This window comes from Rhinoraja longicauda, chromosome 1 (assembly GCF_053455715.1).
Source record: "Rhinoraja longicauda isolate Sanriku21f chromosome 1, sRhiLon1.1, whole genome shotgun sequence".
In the NCBI taxonomy this organism is placed as follows: domain Eukaryota; kingdom Metazoa; phylum Chordata; class Chondrichthyes; order Rajiformes; family Arhynchobatidae; genus Rhinoraja; species Rhinoraja longicauda.
In genome coordinates this window covers 51859003-51881157 of record NC_135953.1, presented here as the reverse complement: position 1 = coordinate 51881157, position 22155 = coordinate 51859003, and the positions used below count along the sequence as shown (strand labels likewise).

The 22155-nt window shown below is 41.5% G+C and overlaps 1 protein-coding gene across 1 annotated transcript in view; it reads left to right on the top strand.

Annotated features, from left to right (window-relative positions):
• The window catches only part of LOC144599378 (DEP domain-containing protein 1B-like), a 33635-nt gene extending 13210 nt beyond the window's left edge, over positions 1–20425 (top strand). The window contains exons 4-11 of the mRNA XM_078410181.1: positions 1292–1419; positions 8646–8776; positions 9886–9933; positions 11094–11234; positions 14597–14763; positions 15757–15933; positions 16101–16277; positions 20204–20425. Coding sequence (XP_078266307.1) covers positions 1292–1419; positions 8646–8776; positions 9886–9933; positions 11094–11234; positions 14597–14763; positions 15757–15933; positions 16101–16277; positions 20204–20365 — 1131 coding nt within the window. The 3' untranslated portion in view covers positions 20366–20425. The remainder of the gene's footprint in view (positions 1–1291; positions 1420–8645; positions 8777–9885; positions 9934–11093; positions 11235–14596; positions 14764–15756; positions 15934–16100; positions 16278–20203) is intronic.
• Positions 20426–22155: the final 1730 nt, after the last annotated feature.

Here is a 22155-nt window from a genome sequence, read left to right as displayed (position 1 = left end):
TATATATATATATATATATATATGGGCATAACAGACTGGGAGTGGTCAGATACAGGGAGGGAGAGTGTACAGTTCTTACCAGACCGGGGAACAGACCTGTGAGCAGACGGGGGAACAAACCTGGAAAAGACCTGGGACCAGACCAGGGTCAGAGTAGCCAGCAACGACTTGTATGTAAAATAAGTACAGCCTGGTATGTTCATCTCCTTGTTTGTACAACTACTTCAATGAACAACTGGAAAAATGACTGGAAGATCTGTTCTGTTGGGGTTTGCGTACGATCACGCCGACTCCCTGTATAGTAATGACAATTACTACAAGAACCTACAAGACGTCAACGGCAGACCAGGCAGACAAAGTTATTTTGTACCCAACGGCTGTGAAAGCAGATGAAGGCTACAACAGATCTATCAGCTCCAATCGTCTTAGTTCCCTTGCCATTGGAATTAGTTGATTGATTTGTGAAGGACCGTGTGCTTCTTGGAGCACAAGCGTCTTCGTTCTGTGAAGGTGCGTAGACCATCATCCTCGACCTTGAGGGATAGCCATGACGACGGAATGGCAATTAGAAAATAGTTTACTGGAAAAGTCTGGAAGTTGCCATTACATGGTCCAACACAGAACGAATGTAGGGTGATTAAAGGGCCTGTTTCCAAGCTATCTCAAAACAAAACTAAACTTCATAAAATTGGAAACTGGTTTATATACAAGGAATTGAACCTTTCCTGGAGAATGTAAGAAGCTCTAAAGCAACGGCTTGCTAACTTGTGGAGTACATTTTTACATTTTCAGTGAACTTTGTTGCTAAATTATCTCTTATGTGATCCATGTGATTTTTGGCACCCTCCTTTAATTCCCTTTGAGGCGTTTGCACATCAAAGATTGAGAACCACTGTGCTATTATGGGGTTGAGGTGTGCTTTGGAAGCAAAATTTTAACAATCCTTTGCACGAGATGCACTGCAGCAATAAATGGTGTACATTGTGGTTGCAATGTTCTGAGGGGGTAAGGTGCAAATAATTGAAGGTGATGGAAAGGGTATCAATTAAATACCAAACACTTGGTTTGCTGCTGTGATGGCCAAAGACATAGTGTGTTGATAGCTGAGGATAAAGTAGATTTTTCCTCTCGTTGGTTCTTTCGTATGCTGAGCCTAATAGCTCTGTCCTTCAGGGCTCAAGTGAATTGTTCCGATAATGGATGTCCTCCCAGAGGATATATGCAATAGTCCTGCTACCTTGTGTGTTTTTTCTCAAATGTTTATTATCAACTGTCATTCAATATTTTGCAGAACTCTGAATTATGGCACAAGCGCCACAGCATTGCAATTGGGGAAGTTTCAGAATGCAGAATTGTACATCGGGAAAAGGTTTCTCAAGGAACTGTTGAAGGAATCTGGAAATCAATGTCGTTAGCACAGTATGTACAGTTTTGCTTCCCACGTATTCTTTTTCTTCCCTTCTCTCGCATCCCTTGCACCCACCTAGGTCATAGAGCAATTATTTCAAAACCGCTTATTTTCTTCAGAATGTTTTAGAAGTTGCAGCAGAACATTTGGGGACCATTGAAATTTCTATGTCAAACTGGTGGCATCTTTGCTGTCTGTGCTTCCAAGTTTAGGACTTTCTACAAATGAGGAAGTTCCAACCTGATGGATGTTCTTTTCAATGGGCTTTCTAACTGCACTCTATTGAAGTTCAGCAATGGAACATGAATTTTCTGTAATTCCCAAAACAATTGCACCTGGAGCAGGAATTTTCCTGCTAAATATATCCCAAGATAGACATGGCTCCAGAACAAACACATCCATTAAATGGAAGGAACGGCTGCAAGAGTGCAGGCAAGTCCTGACAATTTGCAGACACAAGAACATCCAGATGCCGGAATCTTGAACAAAAATTAATTTGCCTTCTTTTTAATAGTCAATAGTCGTTTATTTGTTACATACACATAAATGTGTAGTAAAATGAAACATTACCCGCAGTTGAACAATAAGACCAATAAGATTAATCAATAAAAATGCAATAACACATACAATCACAACTAACACCAAACAAAAAGAAACATCCATCACAGTGAGTCTCCTCCAGTCCCTCCTCACTGTGATGGAAGGCCAGAATGTCTTTTTCTCTTCCCTGCCGTCTTGTCCCGCGGTCAGGCTGTTGGAGTTGCCACGTCGCGGCGGTCGGGGCTCCCGATATTGAAGCCCCCGCTGGGCGGTGGAAAAAAATCCCGCGGCCTATTTCAGGCCGCGCCGGATGGTGAAAGGTCCGCGGCGGGCCGACCCAAGCCCCGCGATTCGGGGCGGGCGGACACGTTGCCTCTGCCGCTGCCGGAGCTCCCGATGTCGGCCCCCATCCAGGGGCCTGCGGGCTTCCGACGTCCACGCGGCCCGCGCCGGAGCCTCCGTAGACGAGTCGCAGCCGTTCCCGCAGCATTCGCAGGCAGCCAGCGCCGCAGGTGGTGAGTCCGGACCGCGGGCTCTGCGAACCAGAGACCCAGGTGGTCCCAGGTGCATGGCCGGTGGTAGGCCGCAGCGGGAACGGAGACACGGCACAGAACAAAGGTCGCGTCTCCGTTCTGGAGAGAGAATGTTACAGTTACAGTTCCCGTTCCCTCCCACCCCCCCCCCCCCCCCAAAACATAACATACAACACTACATCATATTAACACTACAATTGAGACAAAAACAACAAAAAACACAAAAGACAGACGGACTGCAGGCAAGCCGCAGCTGCGACGGCAGCGCTGGCTCCTCCATTTTGGTTCAAATGTTTTGCCATTGTTTGCTTTTTAAATGTTATTTTAAATTATTCATATTTTGTATTTAATTTGCATATTTCACATGTCATTGCCTTTCAATTAAGATGAACTCTTAATAGCTTTGAAAACTGATGAGCCTCTGATCATTTCTTAGCAACTATTCTGCTCTCTTTCCCTTAGTTGTTTTGTAGGCACAGGTTATTCTGGTCTGCTGATAAAACAGCATTACATCAAAATAAGATCCTGTTGCAACCTTTGGATCAATGGAGTTTTTATCAGCAGTTGAGACCAGTTCTGAAAATGAAATTTGCTTACTTCTAAGGCTAACTGGGTGCAGTGGATGATGATGATAAGTTTGACTATGAACAGCAGAAATGCAAGCGAACCCCTGCTGTTTAGTAGGAAAATAACTGCAGATGCTGGTATAAATCGAAGGTATCACAAAATGCTGGAGTAACTCAGCGGGTCAGGCAGCATCTCTGGAGTCAACCGCTGGAGATGCAACACCTGTCCCTTTACCTCCTCCCTCGACTCCATCCAAGGACCCAAACAGTCTTTCCAGGTGAGGCAGAGGTTCACCTGCACTTCATCCAACCTCATCTATTCTATCCGCTATTCCAGATGTCAACTTCTCTACATCGGCGAGACCAAACGCAGGCTCGGCGATCATTTCGCTCAACACCTTCGCTCAGTCTGCCTTAACTATCCTGATCTCCTGGTGGCTCAGCACTTCAACTCCCCCTCCAACCCCCAGTCTGACCTTTCTGTCATGGGCCTCCTCCACTGCCACAGTGAGGCCCACCGCAAATTGGAGGAACAGCACCTCATATTTCGCTTGGGCAGTTTACAGCCCAGCGGTATGGACATTGACTTCTCCAACTTTAGATAGCTCCTCTGTCCCTCTCTTCCCTTCCCCCTTCCCAGTTCTCCTACTGTCTTCCTGTCTCCACCTATATCCTTTCTTTGTCCCGCCCCCCCTGACATCAGTCTGAAGAAGGGTCTCGACCCAAAACATCACCCATTCCTTCTCTCCAGAGATGCAGCCTGACCCGCTGAGTTACTCCAGCATTTTGTGATACCTGCTGTTTAGTGCTTCCACATAGAGAAGAATGTATAAGAAAGTTGATGGAATATAAATTCATAAGATTTCTCATGCAAGTTTTCACCTTTTTGAAACTACAATTTCTTTCAACATCTAAGGTAGGTTGCATCGTAGACAGTGACGAGGATTGTCAGGGATTGCAACAGGATCTTGATCAGCTGGGCAAGTAGGCTAAAGAATGGCTAATGGAGGTCGGTGCGTATGGGTGTAGGGTGTTGAATTTTGGGGAGTTAAACCAGTAGGGACCTTCGTATTGGATCGGGGGCCCTGTGGAGTTTTGTAAAGCAGAAGGATGTAGGAGTACAGGTGCATAATATCCTGAAAGTAACATTACAGGTGGATATGCTGGAAACAAAGGCTTTTGGTATATTGTCCTTCATCAGCCAGGTTATTGAGCGTAGAAGATGGGATGTTCTATTACAGTTGTACAAGGTATTTTGAGTATTAGACAATAGACAATAGGTGCAGGAGTAGGCTGGAGTAGGAGTACATTGTTTTGCTCGCCCTAATATGGGAAAAATGTCATTAAGCTGGGAAGAATGCAGAGAAGATTTCCGAGGAGGTTGCCATGGCTCGAAGGCCTGAGATTGGGCAGGCTAGGATATTATTCTTTGGAATGCAGAAGGCGTTTAAAATCCAGTGGGTAATTGATAGGGTGAATGCACAGTCTTTACCCAGAGTAGGGGAATCAAGATCCAGAGGATATAGGTTTATGGTGAGTGGGGAACAAGTTAATGGGAACCAGAGGGGTAACGTATGTGGGGCATTTGAAGGCTTTGGGCCTGTTCTCGCTGGAGTGTATAAGAGTGAGGGAGGGGGAAATCTCATTGAATCCTACCAGATAATGAAATACCTAGAAAGTGTAGACGCGGAAAGGGTGTTTCCGGTATTGGGAAAGTCAAGATTCAGAGGGCACAGCCTCCGATTAAAAGGACGTACCTTCAAAATGGAGATGAGGAGGAATTTCTTGAGCCAAAGGGTGTTGAATCTGGAATTCATTGCCATTGATGGCTTTGGAGGCCAAGACATTAGGTGTTTTTAAGTCTGAGATTGATAGATTCTTGATTAGGAAGGGTGTCAAAGGTTATGGGGCAAAGGCAGGAGAATGAGGTTGAGAGGGGAAAATAGATTAGCCACGATTGAATGGCGGAGTAGACTCGATGGACTGAATTGCCAAATTCTGTTCCATTGTCTTCTGGGTAACATTTTCACACAGAGGGTAGTGGCGACATGGAATGAGCTGCCAGAGGAGGAAGTTGTGGCAGGTAAAAGACACGGACAGGTACATGGATAGGAACTATTTCAAAGGATGTGGGTAAATATGACTAGCTTAAATGGGGCATCTTGGTCAGCATGGACAAATTGGACCCAAAAGGCCTGTTTTTGTGCTGTATGACTGACTCACAAGGTTTACGGGTGGTGGAGAGATGTGGCTCGAGGTATAGAATGCATAGGGAGCCTGAAATGATGATGCTGACCCATTTATTAAGATGTTTTATGTGGAAATATAGCAATGGATGGAATAAGACCGGCGCATGGGTTTTATAAGCAGTGAGAATTTTGAATTTGTTATGTTTGAGGGTAGAGTGAAAGTCAACAATACAAACAATTGAGTGGTGCCTGGTGAAATGCAGTGATTACAGTAGGATATGTATAACTTCTGTCTTTACAACTGGAAATTTGATACTAGAGTTAAGTTACAGGGCAATTAGTTCAATGAATGAGTCTACCCTTCAATTCCGAATTTGGAATCTGGTGTTAATAAAAGCTTTTGAATTGGTATTAAATAATGCTTGTTCAGTTTCCTTTAAGAAACTCCTTGTTTCTTTCTGGGCCACCTTAAATAGGATTATTTTTTATTGTTCTTTAAAGTGTCCTTGCAAATGGTACCATTGCATCAAGCTACTGGACTTCAGTGGTTTCAGATGAACTCTTAAGCCCCTCTTGTGGCAACCAGGAGTACTAATCATGTTTAACAATATCATTGTCTTAAGAATGAATATTTAAAAATGGTACATGATAATATTCCCTGTTCTCAGCTGATCCAGAGGACTAACGTGTATGGTGACTTGGAGGAATGGATTACTGAAAGAAGGCAGACGTTTGCGGTGATGGGGCATTATTCCTGCTGGTAGTCAGTGAGCAGTGGAGTTCTGTAGAGATCTGTGCTTGGACCTCTGTTTGTGATATATGGATATAAATGATTGGGATGTAAATGTAGATGGGTTAGTTAATAATCTTGTAGATGACACCAACATTGCTGGAGTTGAAGACAGTGAGGAAGGCTCTCGAAGCAGACAGTGGGAGATAGATCGACGCTAGAGATTCATTCAAGCAAGTGTGAGGTTTTGGGAGGTCAAATGTAAGGGGAAGGTGTACAGTTGATAATGAGACCCATAACACCATTAATATACAGAGTGCTTATAGTGGCAACATACAGTGTATTTAGAAAGTATTCAGACCCCTTCACTTTTTCCACATTTTGCTACATTACAGCCTTATTATAAAATGGGTTAAATTCATTTTTTTAATCATCAATCTACACACAATACCCCATAATAAAAAAAAGTGAAAACAGGAGTTTAGAAATGTTTGCAAAGTAATTAAAAAGAAATGACTGAAATATCACATTTACCTAAGTATTCAGACCCTTTACTCAGTATTTTGTTGAGGCACCTTTGGCAGCGATTACAGCCTCAAGTCTTCTTGGGTATGACGCTTCAATCTTGGCACACCTGTATTTGGGTAATTTCTCCCATTCTTCTCTGCAGATCCTCTCAAGCTCTGTCAGGTTGGATGTGGAGTGTCGATGCACAGCTATTTTCAGGTCCCTCCAGAGATATTCGATCGGGTTCAAATCTGGGCTCTGGCTGGGCCACTCAAAGACATTCAGAGACTTATCATGAAGCCACTCCTGCATTGTCTTGGCTGTGTGCTTAGGGTTGTTATCCTGTTGGAAGGTGAACCTCCGCCCCAGTCTGAGGTCCAGAACACTCCGGAGCAAGTTTTCATCAAGGATCTCTCTGTACTTTGCTCCGTTCATCTTTCCCTCAATCCTGACTAGTCTCCCAGTTCCTGCTGCTGAAAAACATCCCCACAGCATGATGCTGCCACCACCATGCTTCACCGTTTGGCATTCAGGCCAAAGAGTTCAATCTTGGTTTCATCAGACCAGAGAATCTTGTTTCTCATGGTCTAAGAGTCCTTTAGGTGCTTTTTGGCAAACTCCAAGCAGGCTATCATGTGCCTTTTATAGAGGATTGACTTCTGTCTGGCCACTACCATAAAGGTCTGATTGGTGGAGTGCTGCAGATATAGTTGTCCTTCTGGAATTTTCTCCCATCTTCACAGAGAAACTCTGGAGCTCTGTCAGAGTGACCATCGGGTTCTTGGTCACGTCCCTGACAAGGTCCTTCTCCCCCGATTGCTCAGTTTGACTGGGCAGCCAGCTCTGAAGAGTCCTGGTGGTTCCAAAGTTCTTCCATTTAAGAATGACGGCGGCCACTGTGCTCTTCGGGACCTGCATTGCTGCAGAAATTGTTTCATACCCTTCCCCAGATCTGTGTCTCAACACAATCCTGTCTCGGATGTCCACGGACAATTCCTTCAACTTCATGGCTTGGTTTTTGCTCTAACATGCATTGTCAACTGTGGGACCTTATAACTGTGCCTTTCCAAATCATGTCCAATCAATTTAATTTACCACTAGTGGACTCCAATCAAGTTGTGGAAACGTCTCAAGGATAATTAATGGAAACAGGATGAACATAAGCTCAATTTTGAGTATCATAGCAAAGGGTCTGAATACTTATGTAAATGTGATATTTTAGTTATTTCTTTATAATTACTTTGCAAAAATGTCTAAACACCTATTTTCACATTTTTATTATGGGGTATTATTGTGTGTAGATTGGTGATAAAAAAAAGAATTTAATCCATTTTAAAATAAGGCTGTAATGTGGAAAAGGTGAAGGGGTCTGAATACTTTGAATGCACTGTAAAATAGACCATGGTAAATAAGGTATAGTGGCAACATAAATAGACAATGGTAAATAAGGTATATGGTATGCTGCTGTACAAGACTTTGGTTGGATTGAATTTGGAGTAATGTGTGCAGTTCTGTTTGCTCCATTACAGGAAGGGTGTGGAGGTTTTAAGGGGTTGCAGAAGAGGTTTACTAGAATGCTTCCTCGATTAGGTGTTATTTGGAGATGTTGACAAACTTGGATTGTTTTTTTTGGGAAACCTGAAGTTGACAAAATTGTATAAAATTAGGAGAGGTGTAGAGAGGGTAAGTGGTCAGAACCTTTTTTCCCCATGGTGGAAACGTCAAAAACTAGAGAGCAAAGTGAGAGGGGCAATGTTTAAAGGGAATGCGTGGGACAATTTTTTTAAATATAGAGTGGGTGGGTGCCTGGAATGCACTGCAAGAGATTGTGGTGGAGGCAGACATGATTATGACATTTAAGAGACTTTTAGATAGGCATGTGGATATGGAGGGATATGGATATGTACAGGCAGGTAAGGTAAGTTTAGTTTGGCATCAATAGCACAGCTATTGTGAGCTCAACCTTCATTGCTGTACTTTTTTATTTTCTATGTTCTAACTAGTGCATTGAGGAGTCAAAGGATGAATCTTCCACAATATTTTTTTATTAATCAAATTCTTAGGTGTTTGAGGAGAATGTTTATTGCACTGATTTTACGATGTGGATTTTGTAGCTATTTATGTTGTATGTCTCTATGAGAATAGATGAAATTGTATTTGCCTGTTTTCCAGTTTGCAGAAAATCTTGGGGCTTACGTCTCTGGAAGGAGTGCTGGATCCTAAACAAGTCAATCCCAAATATATAACCTATAATGTTCACCATGTCAATAAACAAGGAGTGGTAATTTTGGAGAATAAATTGGGTATGTATTTTAACATTTGAAGAATTTGGATTAAATGCTAAAATTGAGAAATTATATTCAGTAATTAAACATACTTTAAAAGCAAGTTTCCTCCTTGCGTTTTGATGTTGAACAATTTTTAAAAACTTTTTGCTTTGTGTTGTACCTGTGATTAATTTTTCCCATGGGTTCCACAGATCCCAATAGTCTCCCATTTGCATGCCCAAGTCTCTTATTTTTGGTGAATCTGATTCACCAAATCAGACAAGTAGCTTAACATGAATTCAAAAGTTAAGTTTCATACATCTGGGTTTTCTGTGTGTTACTTCAACTTTTAGTTCATATAGACCAAGTGGACCCATTGGGCCCAAACCTCTCTTGCATTGGTGCAGCACCCCCTCCCTCCTCTCCTCCTCCCCCCTCCCCTCCACTCTCCCACTCCATCCCCCTCAACCACCCTTATCCACCCCTCCCTCCTTAGGAGATAAATTTAAACTTTAAAATGTAAATAACTTAAAATATATAACACTGATTTCAATGAAACTTCTTCCATTAGCACCAAAGGGACGACGGTGAGTAAGGTGGGCCTAAAATTGTTGTGCTATCGTAAACCGTTTGGGCTGTAGTTCAGGAACAAACAAACAAACAAACAAACAAACAACCGTGAGTTTTAGTATATAGATCATAATCATTGTTGTTCTGGTATTCAGAAACCAGCAATGCCAGAGTCAACATTTCAGTGAAAGTAGATTATCACAGCTATCTTGGTCTGATATCCAAACATGCCAACCAAACATGGGATTTAGGAGCAAAAATCAAAGAACTTGGATATTTCCCCTACAACCTTGCATGGTATGAGGAGACTAATTGAGGAATATGAACTATTACTCAGCTATGATTAATAAAAACTATTGATCAATTCTCGACATTCTTTGGATCTCTGTGGTTTAGTCGTACATCCAAATGTCTCTACTGCACAACATGTAGCCGATCAGGAAATTATATCTTTCAAAGCAAGGGTTAAATCGTTTGAAGGGTTGTGAAGGTTATATAAGAATTTACGGAAGAAAAAGAGAAAATGTTATAAAGAGTGTGATAAATAACCTGGAAATCTTTCCATTTTAAAATAGAAGAGCTTCCGCATTGGGTTCTATCAGCCATGAGGTGTTTGGCAAACTGTAAGTATGAACGTAGTTACCTATAATCTTTTAACCTAGATAAAACAATAAATTAGACACAAATTACCCTTTTGAATTGCAGAAACTCAATGAAATTGTTTGTACCTGAAACAGTAATGTGTCCCTAATACTATTGCTACCTCAACTACGTCCTCCGGCAGCTTGTTCCATATACCTACCTCCTTATGTGTGAAAAACAAAGTTGCCACTCAGTTTCCTATTAGATCTTTCCCCTCTCCTAAAACCTATGTACCCTGGTTCTTGATTCTCCTACTCTGGTTAAATGGAGCACAGGAAGATGATGGGTGATCTTATAGAGGCGTATAAGATCATGAGAGGACGAGTAGGTGCACAGTGTCTTTTACCCTCCCAATCTATTCCTAAGATCACCCCCATGCTCCAAGTCAGCCGCTTGCTCTGCAGCAGGGGGTGTGTGCACATTTATTAGCCTGAGTAGAGTGTTTTGATACATGACGTTTCACCTTGGAGATATCCACCAACTTGCTCTTTGACTTTAGTAATTGAAAAATTGCTTCCCCGCAGTAGTATACCCAGGCCAGAACTGGGATAATCGTTTCATCTTGCCATCCTGACAACCCTTCTTGCTTGTGGAAGGCGCCCCCTGGGGAACCTGGGCTGAAGAGGGCCAGGCGTGGAGAGGGACATCAGGTCGCGGGACGACCAAAATGGAGGCGACAGCTTCAAAGGGCTTTTGTTACTAGCTGCAGCTGGGACTATAATACAGCGCCTCTTGCATATGGACTCAATGGGCTGTTCTGTACTGACTGGGGCATTTGTACTTGTGTATGGGAATAGTCTAGCGGAGCTGTATGCAGAACATGTATTTCACTGTACCTGGTATATACGACAATAAAGAAACCATTAGACCATTGTTCACGAAAACCCTTGAGTTCACCATCTACCACTTCCGAGAGGTGCAGCAGCCACAGAAAGGATGAATATTTCTCTTCCCCCCCATAAAGTCCTTTAACTGTTGTCTAGGATGCACTGGCACCACTTTTAAGTAATGTGTGGGGTTGGTAAAATTCCTTCAATTAATATAATACTTTGTTCATTCACTTATCCGTGTGAATTGGTGTATTGTATGGTTAAGTGGTCCAAGCCTTTTTTTAGTGTGACTTGCTTTTTCCTTTTCTGAGGGCCAAATGGAAGTGAATTAAACCGACCAATGTACCCAGGGTTTGAAAGAGATGTGTTCAAAACGATAGCAGACTACTTTCAAAAACCATTGGAGCCTTTGTTGACATTTGAGTTCTATGAACTTTTCATCAACACTTTAGGTGGGTAATAATTTACAATTAACAAATATTAAAGTTTCTGAAATAATTTGCATAGTCAGGTTTTGGCCAAAAGTCTTGGATTTGTAGTAACCCTGAATCCAGCACTGGCTGCCAAAAGGTTGTCCAATTCCTCATGAAACATGTTTTGAAGTGGTAATCTCCACTTCTGTAGCTATTGATGAAATTATGAAACATTCTGTTCCTCATTTATATTACATGCAGGCCTCTCGGGTGTTGCCCACTTCACAAATGGGAATTTGACATTGGTTAAAAGGAAGTTAAGTTATTGTTAGAGCAGGTGGATGTAGTGCTTTGTAATGTGCTTGCTTGAATTTAGATGAAAATGTTTTGAATGAGCGTGCATCAATCTGCAGTAAATTATCTGCAATGTTAAATTGCTTAGTTTGTGGCTACAGAGTATTGTTTAAATGTAAGATCACTTGTTTTCAGGGGTGACATATCTTTTTTGGTTAATTGGCCACTCATCGAGTCATGCAACCTTGGAAGTGAAAAAATTCCAGAGATTGACTACACAAAATGCATAATCCGAAATGGCCTAACCTTTTCAATTTGAGATGGTGAGCCCCACTCTGAAAATCAAAAACAACAGATGACAAAAATCTGAAATGAAAACACTATCCTACACACAGTAGGGACAATTTACATTTATACCAAACCAAATTAACCTACAAACCTGTACGTGCTTGGAATGTGGAATGAAATCGAAGATCTCGGTGAAAATCCACACGGTCACGGGGAGAATGTACAAACTCTGTACAGACTGCACCCATAGTCAGGATCGAACCCGGGTATCAAAAGGCAGCAAGTATTTCATTCCTCTATAATTTCCTTATTACAGAGTGATAGAGCTATACAGCACGGAAACTGGCTCTTTGGCCCACTTTGTCGTGGCAACCAAGTTGGCATATTGGGCTTGTCCTACTTGGCCCACAGCCCACTAAACCCTTCATATCTATAAATCTCTCAATGTTTTTTAAAAGTCATAATTGAACCTGCTTCTATAGCTTCGTTTGGCACTGTTCCAAATAAGGACTGCTCTCTGAGTGAAAAAGTTGCACCCGAGGTCCCTCTTAAATCTTTCCCCTCCCACAATAAGCCTACATCATCTAATTTTACAATGCTCTACTCCGGCAAAAAGACTGAGTGTTCACTTTATCTATGCCCCATATGGCAGAAGAGTTGAACAGGTACTTCGGATCTGTCTTCATTAAGGAAGACACAAACAATCTCCCAGATGTACTTGAGGACAGAGGATCTAGGGGATAGAGGAACTGAAAGAAATTTGCATTAGGCAAGAAATAGTATTGTGTAGACCGTATGGAACATTCTGGAGGGCTCTATCACTTACCGTGCAAGTCCTGCCCTGGTTCACAGACCAAAGTCCGACATCTTGCCCTGTTTGAGTTAAATGTAATTTATAACGATCTGGATGACAATGGAATTAATATTGTTAGTAAATTTGCAGATGACATCAAAATTGGTGATTAAGTGGACAGCGAGGAAGGATATCAAAGTTTACAACAGGGACTTGATCAGTTGGGAAGGTGGATCAGGGTATACCCTGATCCACCTTCCCAACTGATCAAGTCCCTGTTGTAAACTTTGATATCCTTCCTCGCTGTCCACTTAATCACCAATTTTGATGTCATCTGCAAATTTACTAACAATATTAATTCCATTGTCATCCAGATCGTTAATGTATATAACAAACAGCAATTTTCTCCCTCGCTTCCTACAAAGTCTGATGATGCATTTGGCCATGCCCCAAGAATTTATAGACTTGAATGTGCTTTAAAACTATTAATACCCTCCTCTTTGATAATTCATATATGATCTAAGACATCCCAAATCCTATACCTCAATTACGTACCTTCCATGATCGCAGTAAAAACAGAAGAAGATTTTTTTTTAATGTCTCCCTCTTTTATGGTTACACTGAGTAGGTCTGTCCTACCCTTCTCCTTTAAAACTAATAGAATCATGGTCACTGGTCCCAAAGAGGAGGTTCGGTGTTGTGTCCTCTCTAGTGGAGCCCTCAATATGTTTATTCAGCAAGTTTTCTTGGATACATTGAACAAATTCCCCATCCCGTACAAGCCCTTTACACAATGGGAGACCCAGTCCATATTAAGGAAGTTGAGATCTCCCACGAACACTAATCTATTATTTTTTAAATTATTAGCAATTTCCCTGCACATCTGCTCCACTGATTATTGCAAGGCCTATAATACCGTCCTATCAAAGTGATCATTCTGTTTCTATTTCTAAGTTCTCCCCATGTAGCCTACCTGGACGAACCCCCAAGAGTATCCTCTCTGCGTACTATGGTTAGTTCATCCCTAATCAAAAAGGCAACCCTGCCACTCGCCCCCACTCCCCTGCTTCCTACCTGCATCCCTACCATGCCTGAGCATCTGTACTCTGGGATACTGAGATGCGAGCCCTGCCCTTCTCTCAGTCATGTTTCTGTTATGGCCATAATATCCCAGTCCTCAAGCCAATCCACGTGCTCAGTTCGTCCACCTTATCGGTTCAGCTTCAAGCATTGAAATGAATACAGTTTAAACCATCTGACTTTCTATGCTATACTCCTGCCCTGTCTGCTAATCTTGCTCTCTGACCACCATATTTGCCCCCAACGTCTCATCTGCCTCTTTTCTGGTCTGTAACCTCTGCTCAATGAGCCAATTAAACAGCACCCTTTTTCAACCTCCCTGCTGCTGCTCTGGCCCCCCATTATACATTCTTCCAGCACTATATGAAAGGGATCACATTTGCTCTTGCTAATCTTTTTCCTGCTTTTTACATGTCCACAGAAGCTCTTACAGCACGATTTTATGTTCCTCACTAAGAGGTTTTGGGCACAAGAATGAAGGTAGTAAAAAGTGAAAATGTTGGAAATGTCATAACTGTTGAAAGGTTTGGGGCCTGAATCCTTAACTGTTTCCCTTTTCACAGATGCTGACTGACCTTTTCAGTGTTTCCTATACTCTGTTTCCATATCAGATTTACAGATCTTTAAAAAAAATAAATTCACAGAGATAATTTAGAAATGTATCTGATAAGGATTTGTGGTGAGCTCTTTCTTCCTTTTCACCATTTATATAAATTCCATTATTTTACACAAACTCTGATATAATGGAGAAAATTAATTGAAGTAAAAAATGCTGTATAAATTTGGTATTAAATTAGCTTTGGGTGATTTCTTTTGCTTGTGAAGAGGCAGCTGTTCATGTGGTTCATCGAGCCCCATTTTATTTACATTTTTCATGCCAAATTCAATTTACCTGATTCTAATTGCAGTGGGCTTTGGTTTAATATTGCACTATTTTGAAAGCTAGGTCTTCTGCAGGAACAGCGAGTTGGCGTTGAAGCACTTCAGATTTGTTGTCTTCTTTTGCCCCCGGAAAACCGGAGAAAGCTTCAGCTGTTAATGCGGATGATGGCTCGAATTGCTCTTAATGTTGAAATGCCTCCTCTTCATGAAGCTATTGCCAGCAGAACATTGGTGAGTTTTACACAGTTGATTAAATAAATAAAAATCCGTTAACATCTGGGAATAATGAATCGTAAACAAACTTTCAATTTAGTAAAAATATTTTTAAAGTTTTGGAACTTATCCATTATATATTATTGGTATACCTTTATGGAAAATGCATGTAGGTAGCTCATTGACCAATCAGTGATAGCTAGTTATATCATTATTAACATATGTATGTACCAATCCTGAAACAATGACAGTGGGACTAGTGTTTTATTTATTTTCCTTTTTTAAACATTCTACTTACTCCACTTGAACATTGTTCTTGCAATATGAGCTTAATGTAACTAAGCAGGAACTTGGAGGAATAAGCAGTCTTTGAAAGTTGCTATAAAACATTAGACAATAGACAATAGGTGCAGGAGTAGGCCATTTAGCCCTTCGAGCCAGCCCCGCCATTCAATGCGATCATGGCTGATCACTCTCAATCTTCCTAACTTGACACCATTCAGATAATAATCAGAAGCATGCATCTAATTTAAGAAAGCGAAAAGAAATAAAGAATGGTGTCAAAAACTTTACAAATAAAGGTGTTGGTCAGATGCACTATTTAATTGAAACATTGTTTAAATCATTTCCAGCTTCTTTAAACTTGACAGTCATTTTTACACAGTCATATAGTATGGTAAAAAGCCCATCGGCCCAACTTACCCATGCGACCAAGATGCCTATTCACACTTGTCTCACCTCTCTGCATGTGGCCCATATCCCTCTAAACCTTTCCTCTCCATGTACCTGTCCAAATGTCTTTTACATTTTGTAATATTTTGTGTCATTTCATTTGACTCCAACACAGATTTTAGAGCAGGGTGGAAATAGGTAGTGCAAGTAATGAAAACAGGAAGCAGAACATCACACATAGCCCCTTCCAAGCAATTTGCTTCACTTCATATTGCAAACTAGGAAGTGTGATTTTCAGTGGCCATCCATTAAAAACAAATGTTTCTTTTAAATTTGAAGATGATTCAAACCTTCTCTCGCTGTATCCTGCGCTCAGAGAATGAAGTGGATCTTGATGAACTATTTGCTACAAGACTTGTCAGTTTTATGATGGATCATTATCCAGAGATATTGGGAGTTCCAGACCATCTACAAAGTGCAGTGGAGGAACACTTAGCTCACCTCCGAAGAGTTCAGGTACTTTAAAGACCTCAGTTTAAGACTGAATGCATAGCAATAGGATTTTGTTCAATTGTCAAAGAATAATGTTACAAAATACCTCCTCTGGTAAGTTCTTGAGAAATTTTGATTTTTAGTCTCGGGCAGAGAGAGTTCTTAGTTGCATCTTTTTTTCCCTTCCCTAGATTAAGTATGCAGATGCGGATGCTTCACTAGCATCCCACACTATTTGTCAGAAGATTAGTTCTGAAGATTTTAAAGAATCTTGGAGAAATCCTCAAGCTGCTTTAACAGCACAACTGGAAGAAATAATAATGGGTAAAGACATGTCTGTTAAAGAGAAAAAGAAGAAATTAAAACAGGTAAAGCAACAATAACTCAATTCAGCCATCTGTTTCAGAATCTTACGAACTGAAATTCAAATATTTTATGGTTTTTCATATTGAGGTATTTTTAAGTAGTTGGTATCTGCATTAACATTAAAACTTATGAAAAACCATTTATTTCAGCCGTGCCTATTGAAAAAGAAATTGTAGCCAAACTGGGTTTAACAGTAAAGAGCAATAAACACTGCTGGAGGAAGTCAGCGGGTCAGGCAGCTCCTATAGTTTTGGGTCAGGAACCATCTCCTGATTGAAATTATATCCGTCCACTTCCATCCGCAGAAGTTGCCTGACTTGCAAAGTCCTTCAGCATTTTGTTGCTCAAATTCGAGCATTTGCAATCTGTGTTTCCATGCAGCATTGAGGTTGTGGATGTGCTTCTTATCTGATTTTGTCCAGTAAAAAGTTAATTTCATTTTATCTCTCCATGTTCTTGATATTGCACTTTCTTCTGCTACACTACAAACTCCCAAACAAAAGGATGCAATGTGTGCCCCATGATAGCAATCTAAGAAGTCTGAGCCGAAGAGAAACATACAAAATAAGAATATGTAGTCGTAAACAATTTAGCTCTTTTAAGCTTGCTCCTCCATTTGTGGCTGATCTACATTTCAGGATCCTTTTCTTGCTTTCTTCTTTTATCCTTAATTATTGTAGCCATTTTCTAGCACCTTGCATTTATTTAATTTGACTTTGATTGCTTTCCGTGAGAGAGAATTTTGCAGGTTTCCCACTCTTCAGATGCTAAAATGCCTCCTCGTTCTACTCTTAACTAGCATATCACAACTCCTTGGGCTGTGACGCCCCTAGTCTCCATGATCAGAACAACCTTCCAGTCCAGTCCCATCAGGGTTTAGGTTTATTCTTGTTGTGCACTGAGGTACTGTGAAAAGCCAATTAGATCAGATAACACAATCATGTCAAACTCAAGTTTAATGGGTAGATCAAATGGGAAGAAAAAGAATGCAGAATATATCGTACAATGCGACAATCCCAGCATTTTAGCACATGTTCCATACAAAGTCCAATGCCTGCAATAGGGTAGAGGTAGAACCCTAGTCTATGGAAGGATTGTTCAGATGCCTGATAACAGATGGGAAGATTCTGTTCCTGAGTCTGAATTTCATAGGTTTCCCTCATCAAACTGCCAAACCCTAGTGGACTTAAGTCTACTCATCATGTCAGTTCTGCCATCACAGGAATCAAGCTGATGAACCTTTGCAGCCCCTCTAGACAAGAACAGCCTTTATCAGACAAAGACCAAAATTGCACACAATTATTGATGTGGTCACATTGAGGCATCTCTCCTGCTCAAAGTGAAATAAAAGAACCCGCTTCCTGAATAATTTCTTCAAATCTTATGTAAATGTAATGGACCTGGAGCATGTATTGGCCTTTAATCCCAACAATTTCACTTGCTAGCCCAAAGGTACTTAACATTTCTGTGAGGTTATTTGTCTTCACCTTTACGAAGAGAGAGCAAAAATACTGGTGTGTTTGTTCTCCATTATAAATTCCATTGTTTCTGACTCCGTGTCTTGTATTAATCTTCACTTTTTTTCTCTCCACAAACTCTAATATACAGTTTTAATGTTTTTGCAAGTTTCCTCACACTTGCATTTTCCCCCCTCCTTTGTTAAGTTCTAAACTGTTCCCATTTCTTGGGCTTGCTACTTTTTTTTTTTACCAGTGTGTCTGTCTCTCTTAGGACATAATATGAACTTCCCTCATTAGTCATGGTTGTAATCCTTCCTGTATTATTTTTGTACTTCAGGCAGCTGCTTCATTATCTGTGTGTTACCCAATTGCAGTGATCACCACGCCCTGTATAACACTCTTCCCTGTAAATCAAAATATGGTTTAAATACACTGTACCGTTAGCGTTGCCAACTGTCCCGTATTAGCCGGGACATCCCGTATTTTGGGCTAAATTGGTTTTTCTCGTACGAGACCGCCCTTGTCCCGTATTAGGCCCGGGGGGGCGCTGAAGGCCCAGATGCTGCAGGAAACAAATCTGCAAGTGCTGGTTAAAATCGAAGGTCGACACAAAATGCTGGAGTAACTCAGCGGGTCGGGCGGCATCTCGGGAGAGAAGGAATGGGTGACGTTTTGGGTCGAGACACTTCTTCAGACTGAAGGTGTTTTATTTTTTTGAACTAAAATACTTTATTTCTGAGTGTTGTTTTACACAAGCCGACCTTACCCTTTCCTCTGCAGCCCCACGAGTCCCGACAGATTAAACGCTCCCTGTAACACGGCTTGGTTTGGGCACGGCGATCTGCGGCCGTGTCTCGATCCCCGGCGCTGTGCGGGCCGCTCTGTCCCACCGGTCGCTCCGCACTCTGTCCCGGCTCAGTGACGCTTCCGGACCGTGCTCCGGCTTCTGCGGCCACTCTGCCTCTAGCTCCTGGGGGCTCCCCTGACGAAGCCCCAGTCCACGCAGATGTGCTGCCCGGCCAGCTCCGACCCGTTCAAACCCTCCATGGTCACCTGCGTCTCCTTGTAGCCTAGGTCTCGTACTCCACCAGAGCGTAGCCCTAGGGGTAGCCGGTGCGCCGGTCCAGGTTCAGGTGCAGGTTTTTGATCTCACCGAACTCAGCAAACTTGTCATGGATGTCCTCCTCGGTGACTTCCTCGTGGACCCCGGTGACAAACAGGGTCCACCCATCCACCGAGCTTTGAGGGCCTGGCTCGTCGCCGTCTTGCTCCACAAAGTCGTAGTCTTCTCGCAGCCTGGATCGAGCGCCTTCCTCGCAGCCAAATCCTCGCCCCCTTCCTCTTTGCCTTCTTCAGTTTGTGGATACTCTCGTCGTCCATGGCGAAGTCCTCACCACCCGCCTCATGGAGGTCGAGCGGAAGATGGGTGAAGTTTCGGATCGAGACCCTTCTTCAGACTGAGGATGCGTCTTGACTCGAAACATAGAAAATAGGTGCAGGAGTAGGCCATTCGGCCCTTCGAGCCTGCACCGCCATTCAATATGATCATGGCTGATCATCCAGCTCAGTAAACTGTACCTGCCTTCTCTCCATACCCCCTGATCCCTTTAGCCACAAGGGCCACATCTAACTCCCTCTTAAATATAGCCAATGAACAGGCCTCAACTACCTTCTGTGGCAGAGAATTCCACAGACTCGCCACTCTCTGTGTGAAGAAATGTTTTCTCATCTCGGTCCTAAAAGACTTCCCCCTTATCCTTAAGCTGTGACCCCTGGTTCTGGACTTCCCCAACATCGGGAAACGTCACCCATTCCTTCTCTCCCGAGAGAAGCCTGACCCACTGAGTTACTCCAGCATTTTGTGTCTATCTCCGGACAGTGGAGGCCCGGGTGTTGCGTAGCAGCCTGCCTCCCGGCCCGGGCGGCCACCATTGGTGGAGCAGGAGCACGTGGCCGCTGGCTGGGTGAGATCACGTGGGGTGCGGGGCGGTGACGTCACCTTGTCCCGTATTTGGGAGTGAGGAAGTTGGCAACCCTATGCACAGTAGTGAATAAATTGTACTACCTCCCATTAGACTACTGCAAATTTGTTGTCAGAGCAACTTCTTGATCATGTTGGCAATTTTAGATTTTTCATTGGAAAGCTGCAGGTTGTTTGTAATATGTTATAAATATGCTGTTGTTTATACAGGCCCTACCCGACTTGCATAATAGACGACTTGGGAAAACTCACACTTATATAAACAATTCACAATAGGTGGTCCTGTTTCCTAAATGATGTGTTATTGCAACTTCCTTCACCCCTCGACTGACTTCTGCAGCTCTTTGTTTCTAACTAGTTTTAAGGTGATTACGACTTGTGTAAAATCAGACTTGCATGAGGGTTTACAGAACATGACCTTTGTGTAAGTTTGCATTTGTAAAATGATGCAGCCTTGGGTCATATCGTAAAATATTTCACTTTTCAGTTTCAGAAGGCCTACCCTGAAGTTTATAGAAATCGTTTTCCAACAACTGAGAGTGAATCAGTGCTTTTCCCTGAAAAATCAAAGCTGAAAACTCAACTTATGTTCTTCACAATGAGGAAATCATTCCAGCCATTTCATAGAACCAGGAGCTTCCGAATGTAAAATTACTTAGCTGACTGGTGTTAATGCTATCATGAGGATTTCTTGGTTAATATCCTCAGTTTTCTCTGGAATTTGGACATTGGTGCTAAGAATATTTTTGTATAACCTCTGTTAGAATTCTCTAGATATTGTTGTAATGGATAACTGTTTCTAAAATTTAGGAAATATTTACTAATTCCAGTGAATGAATTTATAAAGTTTCATTTTGATAATTGAGTGTTCGTGTTGGACGCAAAGTATTATTTAAGAGTTTTGTGCATTTTGTTGTTGATAGCAAACAATATTGGCACATTTGTGGCCCCTTTTTTCAGTGTTAATTTTTATGTTTGCTTATTTCGAAGATGGAAGATAACTAATCTCTTTAGCTGCACAGTAACAAGTATTTTGAGCGCAGGATTAGCAACCTAGAGGCTCTGTTCAAATACCACTAAACTGAATTGTGAACTAGAATTTGAAAATGTGGTTATTTGTGGTCTGGTATCAGAATATTTATACAAACTTTTATCGTAATTTCTTGAAAATAACTTTTCACAAACAACTCGGATTCTTGTTTCTCTGTGGTTCCAGTTTCCTGGAGGTTAGGTAGTTGACTTTTAATATGTGCAGCGAAGGATGGCAATAAATGTTGCCTTGCTAGCAATGCACAGATTGAAAAATATGATTAATTAATGCAAATTTATTTTAAAATATTTGCTAAAATTGATAAACATTTACTGTGTAGATTCAAGGCACTGATTGTAATTGTTACTTGGGCAGTAGCCATTACTGGCATTATTTCAGTTAACTTATTTCTGCTGAAAATCGATTGATTTGAATGGTTTACTTATTCCTCTAGTTACACCACAAATTTAAGGTCCTTTTCATTCCGCTGGTAAGGAAATTCATTGCCAAAACACGCTATCTTTATTTTGAGCTATTAATAGTAAAGGATTATATCTGCACCGAATCTGTCAGAAAGCAAACTACTGTGAGTACTGGAAATCTGAACTAAAGACAAAATGCTAGTAGTGAGGAATTTAGGAAGAATTTGTCAAGTGAAATAAATGTTTCGAATTTATGAACTTTTCATCAGGACTTGCCCTCATGCTATTTTTTCCTCTTCATGTGACTACCAAGTGCTCCAATGCAGAGTTAACTGACAGTTTAAATCTTTTCCAGTGCTTCCCTCCTTTGGCGAACCATCTGCATGTAGTCAAAAGCTGGGAATCATTTACGTGAGGGAATTAAAATATTAAAAGTGCTGGGTGTTTTGGTGCACCATTGTGCTGTGCTATTTTATCACCTAATTGTTCTATTTGTCTATTTTGGCAGAGATACTGGAATATATTGAAAATTTGCTGGCAGTAAACTAACGCTGCCATAATGGTAGAAAAAAATGGCAAATCTAGAGGAGCTAATCTTTATTTACACAGACCAAGTCTGTGAAATATGAACTAAACAAACTGGAGGAGATGAGTTTGTATTTTCTAAACTAAAAGACTATTCAATAACATCTGTGGTGTAAACATTAACTTTAAGAGCACAGGCCTCATCTTGGAGATTTGAAGTTAATTATTCAAATGGTCTGGTTTTTATTAAAGCTTTCCCAAATCCAATCCTTACCATAACTTTTGTGTGCAAGTAAGACATTACATACACATGTCATGACTCTTTTGGGTTCAATCTTATCACGAACAATTCCTCAATCCAATAAAGAGAAAATGTAATAAAAGACAATCTCTAATAGAAGTGTCCACCCCAGATGCTCTGTAGAAAATGCTGTGATTTTTGGCAACGATTTACATGAAAAC